The following is an 18,021-nucleotide window of genomic DNA, read 5'->3' as shown; positions in this document are numbered from 1 at the left end:
ACAGACGGGGCCTTTGGTGATGCAGCCTTGGGATGGGAGGCGGCGCCCAGCTCGTCATAGTGCTGAGAGCTACCGGTAGCTCCCTCCCGTTCGGGTCCAGCCCGCTGGAGTCAAGAGGAAAACGGACGGCCCAGCTTCCGGACATGGCCTCGATTGCCTTGGACCACCTCAGCTCGTTGAACATGAAGATACTCGTGTGGTGACCACGGCCTTTGCGCGGGCTGACGTACACCAAGCAAACAAGAACCACCCAAAAGACAACAGGCTGTGGATTTCTCCAACCCGAAGCCGATCTTCTGCAGTGCCATGGAGGATGCCGGGATTAACTGCATGTTTCTCATTTCCATCCATCTATCCCAAGCATGGCAGCCAGATTCGAGGGTACGGAGTGGCCACCAAGAAAAGCAAGCCCAGCTCGACTGTCTCAGCTGTCGAAGCCCTCCTTACTCGTTCGGGGAAGCCCGCGATGCTAGTGCCAGTCCGGCGCTACCAATCACCAACTGCTGCGCATGATCAGCTGGGATTCTGCCGCATTGGGTCTTTCGTCACTTCCTCGTTGGAGATGCGCCTGAACAGAACGCAGCGGCGTTGATGAGGCGTCGCTCGCTGCGCGCACTTGCTTTTCATTGATCGCACTTGCGGATGGCTGCGTCTACCAAGTCGTCAACGACCGTCGCTCCCTAACGTAGCACCATCACCTTCGAATCCAACCTCACAGACGCTTGCCTTTGCAAGACGAGAAAGATGCAACGGCCACCGTGTCGGCCATGAACTTTGAATTCTATGCTTCAAAAAACACTCGATGCAATCGGCTAGCGCCATCCTTCCTTCTCTCCTCGGCCGACGGTCAACACACCCACTCGCAGCCATGTCTCTCACTCTGATACATTGCGTCCACTCCAGTCCGTCCACGCTAGTACATCTGCGTCCATCTCCATGCCTGCCAAGCTCCTCTTGACATCTGCATCACTCTTTCTCAAGGACGAGAAGAAACCACGCCCCACCTCCCATGTTGTCCTCGCCCACTCTCGTCCCGCCAAAGACACCAAACGTGTGGCCGCCTCCTCCATCCGGTTGCACCGCGACCCCGGCGCAGGCCAAACTTCACTTTATGGATTGGTCCAGCTTCAGCCCTCTCCGTCAACGGAAGCCGGCCAAAGCTTGACAACCTGGTCTAGCCGTGATGGCTGTGTGGGGTCTGGCCGTCTCGCCCGTCACATCAGCTCCGGCCCAATATCTAGGGATACGCGCAATGGCTGCAGGCTCAGGCCTGCACATATATCACACCTGCCATCCTGCCGTTCATTCCTTCCCAGACACCCGGTCATTCCATCGCTACTCCGGTTTCACCAAGCATCTACGGAGCGAACACAAGTTCTGATCTTGCAGTAGCTTACAGTTCACTTCAACCACAACTACCTGCTATAGCTCATTCGTTCAACTGCGGTCCTGCCAAACGTCACCGTCAACACTCACTCAATCCTGCTTTCACCTTAAGGTATACCGACATTCACAGCCATCCATTTCCGGTCCACCAACTCTCTTCACGAAACCTAGATCCTACGATACTCTCACCAACGCGAATCATCTACCTCAAACACCATCCCCGACAAATCCCTTGTTCATCATGGGCCTTCTTCCCCTTAGCTACCGCCGTCCTGTCTACGTCACGGGCACTTCCGTCCATGGAAGCACCTCCGATGTGTCTGACAGTGGCGACGAGAAGGGCAGCACCACCACCTCCTCCCTGAAGTCTGGCAAGTCTAGTACTCCTGCCGGAATCCCCGAATCCTTGGCCTTTGACAAGATCATCAACGGCGGCACATGCCCTGTAGGTACCCATCTTCAGCATCCCAGTGATTGTCACTGACTTGTCAGCCTTGCACTGTTCGCGACTTCATGAACTATCTCGTCTACATTGAGCTCGCTGCTGAAAACCTCCAATTCTTCCTCTGGCACAGAGATTACACCAAGCGTTTCCAGGAGGCAAAGACATCGGATCTCGCCCTCGCCCCCGAATGGACCACAGCTCAGGAGAACGAGGTCCTTCAGCGTCTGTTCAAAGACAAGTCGCAGCGTATGCGCAAGAAGCCAGGTCAGGAGATCTTCAAAGGTACCGACTTTGAGAAGACTGGTGCCGCCGCCGCGGTCGCTGAGGACCGTAACCCGTTTGGAACCCCGCCGCATACCCCTCCAGATTCGGAATCGGTATACACGGGTTCCAACGGTGTGTCAAATGCCGACTCCTACCGTTCGCAGGCCAGCGAGGCTTTCGCCGCCATCGGCGCCAAACAGCCATGTAAGTGACTACATTTCGCCGACATATCATCTGCTAACCGCGTCCAGTCACGATCCAGCCTTTCCGCGAGGAAATTGATCGCGTGATTGCCACTTACATTATGGACGGTGCTCCGCGACAGTTGAACCTTTCAGCCAAGGACCGCGATGCCACCCTTCACGCCCTTGCCACGACTACGCACCCCTCGGCTTGCCGCATCGCGCTCAAGGTCGTCGAGGACTCGCTTCGCAAGCAAAACCACCCTAACTTCATCCGCTGGTCGATCTGCAACGGCAACCCCGCTCGCGTCACCTTTGCTCGGGCCCTCGGTGTCGGCCTGATTGCCGTTGCATTTGTCGTCGCCATCTTGATTACTCTCAGCCGCGCTCGTCGAGGCTGGCGCGCTCTGGCTGCTATTGGCTGGGTTCTGGGTATTTCGACGCTCGTGGCTGCCTACAAGGGCATGTGTGTTGTCCTGCACGGCATGCATCACCGCCACGTCCGGCCTTGGGAGCTGTTCGTGGACGAGGAAACGGATGATGAGAAGCGTCGAGACTCCCTTGACTCATTCGGATCCTCCAATAGCTTCGAGTCGGAACCGTGGATCGTCAAGTACGAGAAGCGCAACATCATCCGCAAGATTTTCGACCGCGAGGTTTGGATCGAGGAGCCTGCTCTCCGTACCATTCAGGACACCATCTTCATTCAGGCCATGCTATTCGCTCTATTGGTTGGTGGTGTCCTCACTGGCATCTTCGTCGCCATCCCCCACCACGGCTACTTCTAAGCGAGACCGATCTAGATGGATGGCTGGGAACCTCCATCTAGCGAGTGTTGTTTACACTTTTAATAAGAAGACTGCGTGGAATGGAACTTTGAATTAGAATACCAATTTGCTTGGGCACGGCGTCTATGGATGGGGGAACATGGTTACTAGGGTGTTTTATTTGTAATATTTCGTTCAACATGAAGAGTAATCATCAAGTCATTCATTACGAACATGGATGTTGCGCATTCTCACGGTGACGTTTATTTTCCCATGGGTGAACATTCCTTCCTTGGGTACGACATTCCAAGCCCGGGGTTTCCCCCACGCTTGGGTGTGTCTCAGTGTAAGGGGCTGGCCCCTAGGCTTGTTCAACGTAGAGGTGCCGTCGATTGACTATTCTAAGCTGAAGAGGAGAAGGACTTTACAAGAGTGGGCGCCTAGCTACGGAGATACGTGGTCGGGCTAGGCGGTGTGCCACGGTAGAATAGTGGATCCGGCGGAGCCGGATCTCGGTAACTGCCCCGGCAAAGCCGGAGATCTCGGCCGGGCTCTAGCCCGTGACACTCAGTTCCCTGGTTAAACCACGATTCAAATGACGATGGTCTAGACATGAAGAGAACAAAAAGCAAGGCAGACAGAGGGAATGAATGTGTCAAAGAAGGTGGGGGGAGGGGGGCAAAAGTCAATGTCTGACTTGGGGAATGTTGGCGGCCCTTGGCCATGGGCAGGCCACATTTTCCGGAACCGGAAGGCCGGATCGGCGGTGCAGTGGGGCTCTCCTGCCCGGACGGATCTAGTTGGTGCGTGGCGGGAAGGAAAGTGGGGGACCGATGCCGGGGCCGTGTGCGCGGGATGCGCGGCGCGGGTTGTGTGGTTGTGTCCCGCCTGCCTTGAGTATCCCCATGCACGACCGGACTTTTCTATTCTTGGCCTCCTGTTCTGGTATTTCATTTCGTTCTTCAATCTTTGAACACAGCCTTCCTCTTGGCCGGTGTCGCGTGCCGTTCTGTTCGCGGGGCTGTGGTTGAAGAAATGGGAAGTGCGGGGCTTGGCGTTCATTAAACCTTGGCGTCACGGGGTTTCGTTCATGTGGGGGGTGATTTTCAGCCTGCCTGCCGGGCCGCCGGTGAGTTTTTTTTCTTTTTTTTTTAGTGTGAAGTTTTTGGTCGGGGCGGGACCGGAGGGGTCCACCTTTTTGGGGCCGGATGTGCCGAGGGTGGTATTTAAACTGCCCTCGGCCCTTTTCTTGGCTTTAGAGTTGGGTAGAAGATTTGCGAACCAACTATCGCCATTTTTTCGGACCTCACGCCGCACGCGAGGAAGAAGGAAGACACGCCTGGGAGAAATACTTTGAGGATTGGGATACGCATCGCGATGGAGGGATAGGAAGGGGGGTATGGGTGTTGATTGAAAGGAACGAACGTCCTGACCTGCCTCCTTTCGGTGAAGCGATATTCTAAGGGGGATTACTGAGGGCGCGACCCGTGGAGGGATTGAGACGGACGGCACGGCGGCGGAGGTCGGTCATGACGGAGGCTTGTGGGGGGTGGTTCGCCGGCGGGACGGGGGGGATTGATTCGATTGGGCAGGGGACGTCGGGGTCTGTTCCGAGGAGCGGGCCGAGGCCTGTGAGGGTGCTTGGGGTTGGGCTGTGAGCTACTCGTTTGGGTGATGCTCGAGGGCAGATGGCCATGGTGATGGTGACGGTGACCTCGGGGGAGAGATTGGGGCTGCGGGATGTGGGTGGACGGGGTTTTGTAGGATTGGGCTTTTGGGTGTTTTTGGTGCGTGTTGATGGATTGGACTTTGATGCCACAGGGAATGTTTGGTTCTGGGGTTTCGGGCTGTCCTTTTCCTTTCTTGATTGATACGATGATACCTTGGCGACGGGGGCGATTTAACCCGGTAGAAGGGATTGGTTGCGTTTGACCATTTGATGGCCGATGGCTGGCGGTGAGCCTTATTGTTATAAGCGTCTGCGATCATACCAACTGCATGAACTTATCCAACTTTGCGTTCATGCTTGCAGAGCAGTTGGCTCTCAAAGTTGATGGGGGCCAACGAAATACTAGTGAAGGGAGTGAGGACCGTCGCTCGGTTTGACGTATGCCTGCTCATCATCCGCAGAGCAACATGCGCGAGATCGTGTCTAGCCATGCGCTTGCAGGAACTGTCTGTCCTGCTGTTGAGGGTGGGCGGGATGATGGAGAGTTTCGAGATGCGTCGTTCCAGATAGGTCGACTGTCCATCCGCTCAATATGATTTGCATGCGAGACGGCTAGTCGTTCGGTGAGTATGCGGTGCGGCCTGTGCGAACCGCCTTAGGTCCGACCATTCTGATAGATTATTTCTAGCCGAACTCGCATCCGGGTGTAGCAGCAGCTGAAGACCATGAGCCTCGTAGTTGCAAAGCGATGAAAAGTTTCAGAATTTCTGCCAGCCGGATCGTTTCCGTTCGGACGAGATAGAGTATAAAAACTCTCCCCCAACGTGTACCGAAACTTACTTGCACCACCACCATCAGCAGGCGCACATCGGGAGTTTAGCGGGAGGTTTAACGTTGCTCAAAACTGGGACGAGTCCCGACAAAACTCTGTTCCTTGTCTTAATTTGAGCATCTATCGGACTTCACAAAACCCGCTCTATCGCCCCCAAAAATGAAAAGAAATGTTTTTGGGATTCGTCTGTGAGACCCTGGGAGTTTTCATCCATACAGGGGCGCTATCGTGCGCTCGCCGAGCTGGCTCAAACCGCCATCGACGGATAATCCTCCCATATCCCATGCGTTCAGACTAAGCTTAGTTGCAGCAGCAGACCTGCGGAAGAACACATTAGTAACCATGTTCAAGGCCGAGCAGGCGCTACGAAAACATACCTTGTTACCGCGGCCAGACTTGGAGTTGCTCTGGCACTTGAGCGCGGCGCAGGCGGAACCATCCTTGTCAGGCTTGTTGCAGGTTCCGGCGGGCGCGCCCTGTCGCGCGACGAGAAGAGAGGCCTCGTCGACGGCGGAGAGCTCGTTCTTGGGGCCCGGGGCGGGAATGGCGACGGCCAGAGTGGCGAAGAGGGCGGCGAAGACGGTTGAGGCGCGCATTTTGATTATTGAGGGAGTGTTTGGGTTTTTCTTTTCTACCGGAGAAAAATAAAGAGAGTGGTATTAGTCGTGATTATTGAGTGAATGAAGACTGTCTGTTGCTGCTGATGTAGGAACAAGAGGTCGATGAGAAGAGGCATCGATGTGGTTTATATACAGCGGATTGATCGACTCGCGTCATTTGATCTCATGAGACGGATCATGGGGCTTCAGACGGGGTGGAACTCCCTCGCAGCGACGGAGAGGACCGATCCAAACTGCTGGGTAGCCTTCCCGTCCTTTCGTCTCGCCTTGCCCCCCCCCCCCCCCCGTGAGCGGCAGGTGCCCATGTCACAGCATGATGCGAGGCCTGCCGAGTTACGCGAGTCGCGAACCTTAGTTGCGTATTATGTGGGCTCCCTTCTTTTCTCTACGTCTTTACAGAAAAGTGCCCGGCTGAAGTGGTAAGATCGGCCCAATGAGGTAACACGTCGCCTGTCGTTGGTATGTTCTGGACGGCAGCGCTCGAACCAAGCATGAAGACGCCGTACCAAGTTTCAAAAGATGGGTGGTACGGGTTGGGATTGGGCGACCCCACGAGTCAAGACTTGGCGCTGCGGGCCTGGGCGAACCTGACGTTTATTTTTGGGGGCTGAGTTGAGTGACCTACATTACACGATCTAGAGCAACTTCGTCCGATAATGGGATACACACTGCACACGTTGTCTGAACCTGCGCACAGGTGCCTCTCATTCCTTTGAATTTTAAAGTTTTTCTCACAGCGATTGGATCGTGCGCGCTGCGGTGCCAGTTTGCGTCAGCTTGTTTCAGACGTTTTTCCTCTTTTCTCTTCTGGAAAAGATGAAACTACACGCGGCAAGCGCACATTCCACGTTTTGTCGGAGGATTTCTCTCTTGGTGAGGGCGCACTGGGTGGCGCACGCGCGCGTTTCGCAGTACATCCCAAGACCACGTTTGCTCCCACGTAACAGTAGAGGAATTTCACATTTAGAGTTTGGGGCGTTGTTTGCCGCCTAACCGACTAGTGAATGCTACGATCGCGAAACCTCCGTTAAAGTCCGCTTAGAGCAGGTTCACGCAGCTATGTTGTAGTCTTGCCGTATTCCGGTCGGCGGTATTGAACTGGCTGGTCGGTTGATGGAGACGAATGGACCAGTTAGATGTGCTGCTGCAGGTCAGCGACTGCCTGATGCGGAAGGAGTTGAACAGGGGCCGACAGTATGGCTACGAACTCTCTTTGAGTACGGCGAGTTGCGATGCTTGCGAATGGTTCGTAGAATAATATTTTGATGGCTGCAACGGCGATGTTCATTGATCGCAATGGTTGTGTATTCTTGTCAATGGGGCCGTCGGAGCTGTGATACAGACTTCCTCCTATCAGCACGTCACAGGCCAAGTCGTATCGTACGGCGCGCATATTAGCGGGTCGAAGGGGATCCAAACTCTATTCAGGATTCGCAGCAATGATACCTATTCTGACAGGCGCAGAAGAGAAACGTCTCGTGGGATATTTCCGTACGGGGGACGGTCCATTCCGTGTGCTGGGTCCCTGAACGCGGAAAAGGGGGCCCCACGCGTCGCTCTTCTCCGGGTCCGCGCGGGAATACTCGAAGGCCGGCCGCGGATATGATGGAGTGGACAGCAGTGTCTCAACAATAGTTGGGGGCTTAATGGATTGGCTGAAGGCCTGATGAGGTTGATTCTCGCTCTATTGAGTTCTAAGGATGATTCGGCTTGTTGATCTGGAGGGTTTACTTTAGGGTTGCTTGTCGGGAGGAACAGTCGAAGCCATGAATCTGGATCTGGCAGGTTCGCAACGTAGCGTTATTGCAGCTGACTCTTGGGATCGACAGGAGTCTCTGCCCAGGTTGATCTGTGCGCTGTTGTCAGCAACTCGGATTTAATCCGGTGGCAAGCAAAGAGCTGATGCCTGCAAGACTGGGGCTTTGCAACACACCCTTACTCAAGTTCAAGTGTGTTGATCCCTGTCAATGGTCAGTAGCCCAAACACGTTGAAGAGTTAGAAGACTGTGCCTCTACCGAGACAAGCTTGCTTGGATACTAAGGTAGGAATTGGGAACTCATAGTTATTTTCTTTGATACCTCATCCGAACTGCGTTCCACCGAGAGCTTGCTCTTTCTCGTATCCGGACTTCATCTTGGTATACCACGCTGCAAGCCGTGCTCAATCTTGAGAAACTCCAGCCGTGAAATCTCGTCTCACCCAATAAGTCGTCTTACTGGGTCTAGAAGTTCCAAAAAGTGGCCGCGGAATTTCGTAAAGTCGGACATAGAGTTTGAGCCCCGTTGGCCAGGGATCTACCCTGTGAATAGCGGTTGCGACCTACCCGCTCAACAGGCCCTGGAGAAGTCCGTAATGAGACATGACTAGAACTCAGAAGCGATTGAATCCAGACCGACGGAGATCGTATGACCCACCCCGTTCATCATGAAGTTGGGAATAAAGGCAGTGATTATGCTATCTTGTCCGGTTCGGCGTAAACGCAAATCCGAGATGAGCGGGCTACGGGGCAAATGCGATACAAGTTTTGTTTTTCTTTTGCAGATGATGAGAGATCACAATGAACTTTGATAATCCAACTTGAAATGTTGAACGAAAATGACATTTTAGTACGGAAATACGCGACGTAATCTAAGGATACAGCACAGCCGGAGAGGCAAAGGCTGAGACAAATCACAAAAACAATTCCACCAATGAAGCTATGTCAGCAGCCCGGTTCGATGGCTTATGAGCGGCTTTACTCCTCATCGTCAAATTCAACATCCTCCTCGAAGTCGACGTCAAAGTCCTCCTCGTCCCCATCCTCCTGACGGCGGGCGTGACCCTTCTTATTGTTCGTGGCATCATCCGCAGCGGCGTCGCCGCCCTTGGGGCTGCGCTTGTTGCCAGACTTGTTCTTGTCGTTGTCGTCGACCTTGGTGGTGCTCTTGTCGTCGGAGCCAGACGTGGAGGTGGTGGTCTTGCCGCTGGACTTGGTGCTAGACTTACCGCCCTTGCGGCCCGAGGCGCCCTTGTTGTTGTTCTTGTCGTCCTGGGTGGTGGACTTGGAAGCGCTGCTGTCGTCGGCGCCTACGGTTCTGGGAGCCTTGCCGTTTGCCTTGTTGTTGGTGGCGTCATCGGCGGCGGCATCGCCTCCCTTGGGGGCTCTCTTGGGGTTCTTTCCGTTGCATTTGTTGTTGCCGGCATCATCCACAGCAGCATCGCCGCCCTTAGGGCTTCTCTTCGGGTTCTTGCCATTGGCCTTGTTGTTGCCGGCGTCATCAGCTGCAGCATCACCGCCATTGGGGGCTCTCTTGGGCGTCTTTCCGTTGGCCTTGTTGTTGTTGGAATCGTCCAAAGCCGCGTCGCCTCCCTTCGGGCTTCTCGCTACAACGGTAACAACGTCGGGGTTGGTGCCGGTGGTGGTTCCGGGGGCGGGCTCCACGCAGACGCCGTTCTTGCGCTTGCACGTCTTGGGGGCACGTTGCTCCAGAGCCATGCCGGCGCCGGAGATGTCGGTAGATCGCTGCAGAGTGTTAGATTGTGAAATGCGAATATATACATTAAGTACTTGCCTCGATGAGACCAGCATCGGAAGATCCAGCGATTGGAATGGCCACGGAAGTGGCGGCGAAGAAAGCCATGCCAAGAGTGGCGACCTGGGCGATACTAGGAGCGTGCATCTTGACGAATTGGTGCTGGTGGATATGAAATGAAAGTTGAATAAATGGGATGATATCGAAGAGAAGGAAAGTGGTATTCAAGTGTGATCTGAAGAGTGATTGTGATGATGAGAGGCAAAGGATGTTGAGGAGACTGGGAGATTCTTGACTTATATATGTAGAGTCAATCTCAAGGAGGCTTATTCAGGAAACTTTGATTCTCATTGCCGAAGCTATTTTCAAGGAGATCTAGACTCTACCTCCAGTCATAGCAAGCGAATGTGGGAATTGGATAACCTGGTCTAGGCATCGTGAGGCCAAGCTTATGGCGCTTGTCTAGAATAAGCTGGAAGCTAGGCGAGGAGTTTGCGCGCGATCCAGAACCCCTACTCCCATGGCCCTCAGCTGTCCAGACCCGACACTCTGGCACCAGACAGATGTTGCCAAGTCTAAACATTCATGGTATGAGACGTGCCCTTCCGGTGGGATCTAGCGTGCTCGTCGCCACGCTATGCACAGCCCACGTGCGAAAAGGGTGTCAGCAACAGACGAGCGAAGTCATGGAGGGGCAAAAACTTCTCTTTTGGGAGTCTGAAGACTGGCACACGTCTATCTTACCGTTTATTCTTTCCGAGGGTCGTATTTCGAGCATCGTGTCTCCTGGTCTTAGATCTTCCTCCAAGGCCGTTATCTCTCTCTCCATGACCCCGTCCTCTGCGTCATGTGCCGATATAACTTATCTCTAGAAATTTTGACATGTTAAGAGGGACTTGAGGAAGACACCTGGCTGGTGAGACACCTGCCACTCACGATGGATCCTTTCAGCCGGCTGCCTCACCGTCCAAGCACCTTGAGGATCATTAAACGACCACTTACACCGGGGGCGCCTCGCGAAACTGTAGGCTAAAACTGCTGTTACAGACCCCCTCGGCTACAGAGGCCTCAGACGACGCTGGATCTCAGCTGAAAGCCACTCGAGCCGAGGGGAAATGGGAGAAAACAACCGATTGGGAAGTCTAGCTCAGGGGAGCCCGGAGTGTGGCGCGCGGGGGCGGCAAATTTTAGGTGTTAGCTCCCGTTAAGCGGCTCGCGGGGTGGCTAGTGCCAAGACGGCGCGGAAACGTTGCCAAGTTTGTTCTCACGCTGTTTCACTACCGATAATCGACTGCCGCTGTGCTTTGGTCGTGTCCAAGTTGAGACGGAAACCGAATACCAAGAGTTATAGGCAGTTTACCGTAACGATCGGGTGAATTCTTCAGCTTCTTCGGGCCTCGTTGTTCATGATGCATGACACCTACGGGGCAGTCGGCTTAATGTGGGCTATGGTAGAAAATGTAAAGGGAGTCAAGATACTTTGGGTCGCTGCCTTGGAGACCGCATTCTGAATTACAGAACAAGCATTTCCGTCCTCGCAGTACCTTCGCTGTTGAAGGCAATAAGGTGACCTCCAGACGGCGTTTACTTTAATAGGTTATCCCAAGTAAGGTTGCGCCACGGAGAGCTATTTTGGTGGCTGAGTTCTGGACCACAGCATCAGAGGGCTTGCTCAGCAAGCCACACGAACGCCATGCCGGCAAATCATCTGGGGTTCCAACTCTACCTTCGGCTGGACTTGCTGAGAGCTCGGTAACTTGGTGTCATATTCAGACGTGGTCATAATTAGTAACGGATTATTCAGAACTGACTGCTGAGGAGGTGACATCACTAGCAGCGACATATGGCGTTTCTGAGGGAACAGAGGGCACGCGAGCTGAGGCTGAAATGTGTCTCCTTGGGACGTCTAAAATTCTAACTGCGCGAGACACCAGAAATTTAGTATGACGGGAAAGTGTAAATGATTGAGGAAAGGGATGACGGCAGTGTCGCAGGTTGGTGACCGAGAGTTACTTTGGTCGAGCATGAACCCCACGTGCAAGATTTGGCTGTCCTCTCGCCCCATCCCAGACATCCGGCATCCCGAATATGAACAGAACCATGTGCTTTCTCTGGATCTCCAAACGACTTCGAACCACGAGTGAGATCCAGAGGTCATATTACCAACATGAGAGCTTCAATCGAAATTGTTGCACATGTGTAAATGACGGGTAATTGGGTCATAGGGTTGCCCTATCGGTTATCTTTGGACACTTTGAAAGCGAACAATGCTTTGGCAACGCTTCAAATACCCCATTTTGCCGCTGAGTCTTACGGTGGCAAACCACGTCGTGGCGCTGGCAAATGGAAACCAGACACCGCCAAGTTGCGCCCTCAACGCTCGGTGCAGCGCCTCAGCAGAGGTTACTGAAGCCTGCCAATAGCACGGTGGTAAGGGCTTTCGAAAGGAAAGCCTCCTGCCAGGCGATTTTACCCGAAGTATGTCCTTCGAGAAGACATGTTAGGAATGGTCTTGCTGTCCGGGCGGGTAGTAAGCACAAACAATGATAGGGGCAATAAAGACGACGATGGCGATAATAATAGGAATAGGGACGGCAAGGACGACAGGAACGACACGGAGAATAGAGACAAAATATAATTAATCCTGAGTACCTTAAACTATTTGACCTAAGATAACAGTTATCCGCCCAGATAGCTAGAAATGCCTGTCCGGACGTTAATACTTATGAATGATTAATTCATGGTCCCTCAGGACCGGGGCTTTACTATTGTCTTAGTATTTAAAGACAACAATGGCGATGACAGGCAGTTAGAGAATAGCGACGATGAGAACGAAAACAAAACAGAAATTTTGCTTCAATGAAAACGAGTGCGAGATCCAAGAGATGTTCGCGAGGAACGAAGAACAGAGAGATAGAGTAGAGGATCAACTACGGGTATGTGTTCTGATATAGCATACAGCGCAAAGAATGCATTCGCCTCCACTGCCATCTTGCCCTTTTAGGAACCATATTAACCTTATGTGATAGATGATCACAGGGATTTCTCGCTCATTTGATGGGCGTCCGAGATCATCAACTCACAGCTGCCACTGTGCTGTCTGTTAATAGATTCATCCTCGCTTGGGCTTTCCTGCCCAAGCATGATCAAAACATGCTTTGAAATTTGAGATACCTACTAAACATGTCATCAGACCAGAGGGTGAGAGCTTGAAGCGAATTCTCAAAGCAGTTGGTCAAGACATGAATGTTGATTCAGTGTACGCTTGCTCGCTTCCGAAGCTGCCGGAGAAGTAAGGCGAATCAAATTATTTCGAATTCTTTAAGGTCGGGAAAAGGAACTGTTGGCGCGATCGTACCGGACTCTTTGGAACTTCAGGACGATCTTAGGACCGCTGTTGCTCTCGGCATTTACAATGGCAACCTAGCAGGTACATATTGTTTTGGCAGAGATGAGAATAACCAACACGGGTGATGTACAGGAATTGAATGAGTCTGCACCATTGGAACAGGGACCACAGAGCCCAGAAGTCAGTCCAGAAAGGTCTGGACCCTGGAGGCTTGGCTCAAAGCTTGGTTAAAGCTTGAACACAACGTTCAAAGGTAGCTGATTCGTGGCAGATGAGCGAATGACAACATCCGAAAATTTTCCCGCCCCGAGCCAGCCGGCATCGGTTGAGGTAACTACTCGATTTAATTCACTGATGCTGCTCTCATTAAGATTTCGATAGCCTCACTTTTCTTTTTGGCTTCTCATATCTTCGGCGAGGATTTCAGTTTTTCTGTTCGCAATATTGTACTATACGAGTCAAGCTGTCACCCTAGGTTGAAAAAGGGCTCGCAGATGACATTCACTCAATCAAAGTTCACATGTGAGGGATAAATTCTGCTCGCAGTGTGATGAGAGCCCCGCAGTCTTCTAGCTTGTTCAGTTGACCCTGAGACCTCATGAGTGTTGCAAGATAGGTTACCGTCGCGACTAACAACGGCTCAATTGACAACTATCAGCCGCATATGAACGGTGAATAATAACCAGATGAAATTCTGACAGATGCCAGAAAGCGGGATACTCCAATGCAAACATTGCCATTGTATTGCACACTGAATTTGGGCTTCCTTTGTTGCGTTCGACTCACCAGAGTGGACGGGCCACCGATGGGAGGACGCTCGTCAAAGGACCCATTAGCTTCAAAGGTGAACACATAGGCGAAGAGCCATGGAAACTCTCTTAAAGTCACAAATTGACACTATTCTCAAATCCGGATCATCGGCAGCAGGTCGGAAGTCTCGGTCGGCTTCTGAGTCCATGTCCTGAGCTAGGCAAAATACGCCTCCCGGAAGCTTTGTATCATGGGGAATGAAGTCGCTTTCGGGTTGGATCATGAACGCAGTGGATATCTCTAAGTTGGTGGCTTTTGTATAAAGAGTTGCCATCTTTCGTCGTAGGTTCTCACAATTATCATTCAGAGCACACTGGTTTTCAATCTAGTCATTCCTTCATCATAAACAGACTCACAATCGCTACTCATTCGTTCTTTTGACAATCTGTCTATCCTCCAATTCACAATGTACAACCAAATCATCCATTCTGCGGCCCTCATCGCTGCTGGTCTGCCAGCAGTTCTCGGGGCCGTTGCCGCTCCTCTTGAGCGCAAGGCTGTCGAATGGGTTACCACCACTGAGGCCATCGACCTCTCTCAGTTGGGAACTATCTCGCTCGACTTCCAAAACCCGAACCCTGTCGATGTCGTAGTTAGAGACCTCGAAAAGCGCAGCTCTTACTCTGCTCTCGTCTGCAGAAGCCGCCGACCTCTTCCCCGCAGCGGCGCAAAGTGGCTGTACGAAGAGGCCACCTGCGACCGCACCGGAACGGACGTCAACACCTTCAAGGTCACTTGCATTGCCGAGAACTCGCACGCTGACGCCATTTACCGCCAACCGGGAGCCTGCGGCAAGAATCAGTGGTGTGTCGAGTTCCACGGCTACAATGAGCGCGGTGCCGGCGCTCGGGACGTCACCTGTGTCGACAAGTCGCAAATCCACACCTGGGTCGCGAACACCAACTCCAACCCCGGCAAGCTCACCACCTGCATTGCTGGATGGAACAACAACGGCAAGCGCAACCTCAAGGGGACCTTCGAGGTCGACGTCATGGACGCCGGTGGCATCAACCGCATCGCTCCTTCGAACATCTTCTACCAGCTTAATGGCAAGCGCATCGGCGTTTCTCGTTCAGCCGACTCTGAGGTTGGATCCGGCAGCGTCATCATCCCCCCTGGTGGCTCCATCCAGGCTTGCGTCACCGCTTTTCAAGGACAGATCATCAACATGCTGGGAGCTGTGACTTCTCTCGTTTCGATCTAATTGGCTTGAAATCAGTGTTCGCGAAAGTCTTGTACGGAGCTACTCTATTCATTCAGGAGATGATGGCAGCCTGTGTAGGGCGAAAGTAACGTGCAGAAGCTGGAGGTGGGGTCAAGGGGTTCTTATTCAGGCCTTAGCAATAATTATTGGCGCAATTTATGTTCCTTTGTCTCGTGTTGCTCGCATCGGTGATCTCAAATTCCATGCTCTTCCTTGCAGAATCTCCCAGACATTCTGACTGCCCTTATCATGTCTATGCGCAAAACGACTAGTATACATTAGACTAAACATGAATCTCAGGGCATTGACGATTAATCTTAGACCAGAAAAGCAGCCAATTCTGCGCGATCTTGTTTTTCAAAAGCAAAAGGGAATGTGGTGGTTTTGCTAGCTTTCGTAAATTGGAAACGATTTACGGTGGTGATTCTATGCGGGCTCGAGGGGCATCAAGGAGACCACACGACCCTAACAGGTGGCGCACGCTAACAAAAAAAGTCCGTTTCCGAGGGCAACTTATGCGAACGTCTCTACTGACGCTTGGTGACCTTTTCAGACGTCCTAATGCGGAGCTTCTTCCCAAAGAAGAAGAGCAACGGGATACCGGTGGATACGGCAAGGAGCACAATGGACAAGTAGACCGTGAACGTCATGGGCCCTGTTCAACAGAGGACATGATCAGCTGACATGGATTCTCAAAAAGCGGAGACGAAAAGGCTCACCGAGCTGTTGAAGCCAAGTCGTGACTTGGGTATTAAGGGGGAAAGAAATGAAGACACGCAGAGTCGAGACGTTGACAAGTACTGGACCAGCCCACTGAGGATAACTCTCGATGACATAGTTCTGCACAATAGGAGCAGAGATCAAGGTCGAAGTCATGAGCAGGAAGGTACCAAGTAGCAAAACCGCATAGTGGAGGTGGTTCTGGTCGGCATAACCGAAGACAAGGGCCCCAGTAATGGCCATGACGATGGGAAGGATGAGGTTTGGGAGTTGGTGCTCAGCCTCACGGCCACCCTTTTTCTTCGAGATCCAGAGTGAGACGGCATCCGCGACAGGGCCACCCACGATGAAGACGACCACGGTTGAAAGGATCTGAGGAATTTGGGAGAGACCTGTAAGTTCGAAAGGAATGCTTGAGGAGAACACAGTCAGCATTCGCGCGTCCAAGAAAGCGAAGAGCGGGACGCTACTCACCCAGCAGCAAGAAGGGCAAAAGACGTTGCCTGCCCAGTCGCACCCATTACCATTCCAAACGCAACCTGCAGCAGGGTGCACCACATGACAGCAGGGAACATCGTGGTTTTGATGGTGTCGACGATCTGTTTTCCAGCATCCTTCCAGTGCGTTCCGGTTTGGAAGAAACCAATATCATCCCATCGGGTGCGTTCGCCGTAGGTAGCGTAGTCCAACTGAGTACGGCTTTCGCCAGGCGCCACGGGCCAAAGCTGATGTCCGGCTAGTTCCGCCTTGGATCTCTGTCTGAGTGTCTCGGGAACAAACAGAATGAGCATGATCCAAGTGAGAACACCAACAGCGGAAGTGATCCAGTAGATCCAGCGCCAGTCCCAGTTGACAGCAATGTAGGGGCCGAGGATACCGAAGAGTACGATCATGGGTCCCTGGGTGAGAATCACGTCAGTCCTGCATCACATAACGACACCATCATGTCTACAGAGGCATAGCGTTCCGCTGACGTACCTGACTGGCAATGATCGACGCAACAGCCTTGTTTCTCTTATGCAAGAACATCATGTCCTGGACAATCAGAGGAAGCAAGGCTTCAACGGCACCAGAGCCGAGACCATGGAAGACTCTTGCGGCAATATGACTGGTGAGAGACTTGCTGTATCCAGCCCAGAAGCCTCCAGCCCATGAGAAAGCTGAGGTCAGAACGAGAACCGGACGTCTTCCGATGGCCGCAGTGAGAGGAACCAACAGGTACGTGGCGATGCCGTTGCTAAGCATGGGAATGGTGGCCAGAAGCGATACTGAAGCTAGAGATACGGGAGTCACACCCGGCGGCACAACGCCAAGGGGGTCCGGGTTGCCTTTGAGGTCGGCATGCTTAAGCGTCGAAGCAGGGTCGACGCCAGAGTATTCCAGGATGAACACGGGCAGCAGTCCAGCGACGGCGATTTCAGCGGCGAGTGACACGGAGCCGACTTTGTATTGTTAGGACACGGAAACTCGGGATTTCCTTTTCGAGGGGCTTACAGAAGCAGAGTGAAGCAACAGCAAGCCACTTGCGCCATTCGGGGAGATTGAGGGGATCCTTGGGGTCAGGAGTAGGAGTCTGCCATTGAAGTAAATCTCAATTATTCAAGTCGCTGAACTTGTTCTTTGTTACTCACGGGAACAAATCGAATATTGCCGTCTTTATCATAGATCTCGGTACTTCCCAGCACCTCTTCCTCATGGACGGCAGCAGCAGCCTCCTGCTTCTCGGCGGTAATCGTATCGATGGAGTCGATCCTCGTCAGCCCCCGCTCGTCGTCTTGCAAAGTTCGCGATGGGTACGCAGGAGACCTAGGGGCCGGCGCCTGTGAATGGCGGAAGTCGACAACACTGTACGGAATGAACATCTGCGAGCTTCGCTTGGCGTACTTGTCGATTCTTGATTCGCGCTTGCCGGCATTGGCGTTGTTAAAGTTGGCCGGGCCAAGACGCCCATCATCGCCGTCGCCCTCCATAATCGATAGATATTAAGAGAAACGTGAAAGTAACAGACAATGAAGGAAAGCACCGCAAAACTGTCGTAAAGATCGGAGGGGGAGCGGATCGAGCAAACGGCTCCCTGGTTCTTGGGGTTCTCCCAAGCGTCTGAAATGACAAAGAAACAAATAAATAGAAAAGAAAAACAACAGGAGAATGCTCAAAAATGCCCGGACCGGCCGGGATGGAACTATAATAATTTGCGGTCAGTCTGCAGTCTTGAAAAGGGTGATACTGGACAATCTCTCATGTCTATATAGACACGAAT

General features: G+C 52.8%; 5 protein-coding genes across 5 annotated transcripts; 2 read left to right on the top strand and 3 right to left on the bottom strand.

Annotated features, from left to right (window-relative positions):
- Nucleotides 1-1,627: 1,627 nt before the first annotated feature.
- On the top strand, nucleotides 1,628-3,065 carry CGCA056_v012567 (uncharacterized protein; the record flags this gene model as incomplete). Its single annotated transcript, XM_037327811.1, has 3 exons — nucleotides 1,628-1,831; nucleotides 1,879-2,299; nucleotides 2,347-3,065. 3 exons carry the CDS (start codon nucleotides 1,628-1,630, stop codon nucleotides 3,063-3,065), a joined length of 1,344 nt encoding a protein of 447 aa, XP_037174236.1.
- A 2,780-nt stretch (nucleotides 3,066-5,845) lies between these two features.
- On the bottom strand, nucleotides 5,846-6,141 carry CGCA056_v012566 (uncharacterized protein; the record flags this gene model as incomplete). Its single annotated transcript, XM_037327810.1, has 2 exons — nucleotides 5,846-5,863; nucleotides 5,923-6,141. The coding sequence occupies 2 exons, from the start codon at nucleotides 6,139-6,141 to the stop codon at nucleotides 5,846-5,848; spliced, it is 237 nt and encodes a 78-aa protein (XP_037174237.1).
- A 2,759-nt stretch (nucleotides 6,142-8,900) lies between these two features.
- On the bottom strand, nucleotides 8,901-9,825 carry CGCA056_v012565 (uncharacterized protein; the record flags this gene model as incomplete). The annotated part of the gene is made up of 2 exons (XM_037327809.1): nucleotides 8,901-9,668; nucleotides 9,763-9,825. The coding sequence occupies 2 exons, from the start codon at nucleotides 9,823-9,825 to the stop codon at nucleotides 8,901-8,903; spliced, it is 831 nt and encodes a 276-aa protein (XP_037174238.1).
- A 4,418-nt stretch (nucleotides 9,826-14,243) lies between these two features.
- On the top strand, nucleotides 14,244-15,041 carry CGCA056_v012564 (uncharacterized protein; the record flags this gene model as incomplete). The annotated part of the gene is made up of 1 exon (XM_037327808.1): nucleotides 14,244-15,041. One exon carries the CDS (start codon nucleotides 14,244-14,246, stop codon nucleotides 15,039-15,041), a length of 798 nt encoding a protein of 265 aa, XP_037174239.1.
- A 527-nt stretch (nucleotides 15,042-15,568) lies between these two features.
- CGCA056_v012563 (putative MFS-type transporter) lies at nucleotides 15,569-17,731 on the bottom strand (the record flags this gene model as incomplete). The annotated part of the gene is made up of 6 exons (XM_037327807.1): nucleotides 15,569-15,696; nucleotides 15,761-16,173; nucleotides 16,236-16,660; nucleotides 16,740-17,203; nucleotides 17,256-17,334; nucleotides 17,393-17,731. The coding sequence occupies 6 exons, from the start codon at nucleotides 17,729-17,731 to the stop codon at nucleotides 15,569-15,571; spliced, it is 1,848 nt and encodes a 615-aa protein (XP_037174240.1).
- Between the last annotated feature and the right edge of the window lie 290 nt (nucleotides 17,732-18,021).

Source organism: Colletotrichum aenigma, assembly GCF_013390185.1.
Source record: "Colletotrichum aenigma strain Cg56 chromosome Unknown KSG_Cg56_contig08, whole genome shotgun sequence".
Lineage (NCBI taxonomy): Eukaryota > Fungi > Ascomycota > Sordariomycetes > Glomerellales > Glomerellaceae > Colletotrichum > Colletotrichum aenigma.
The sequence above is the reverse complement of the archived record's forward strand: the minus strand, read 5'-3'. Positions and strand labels throughout refer to the sequence as shown.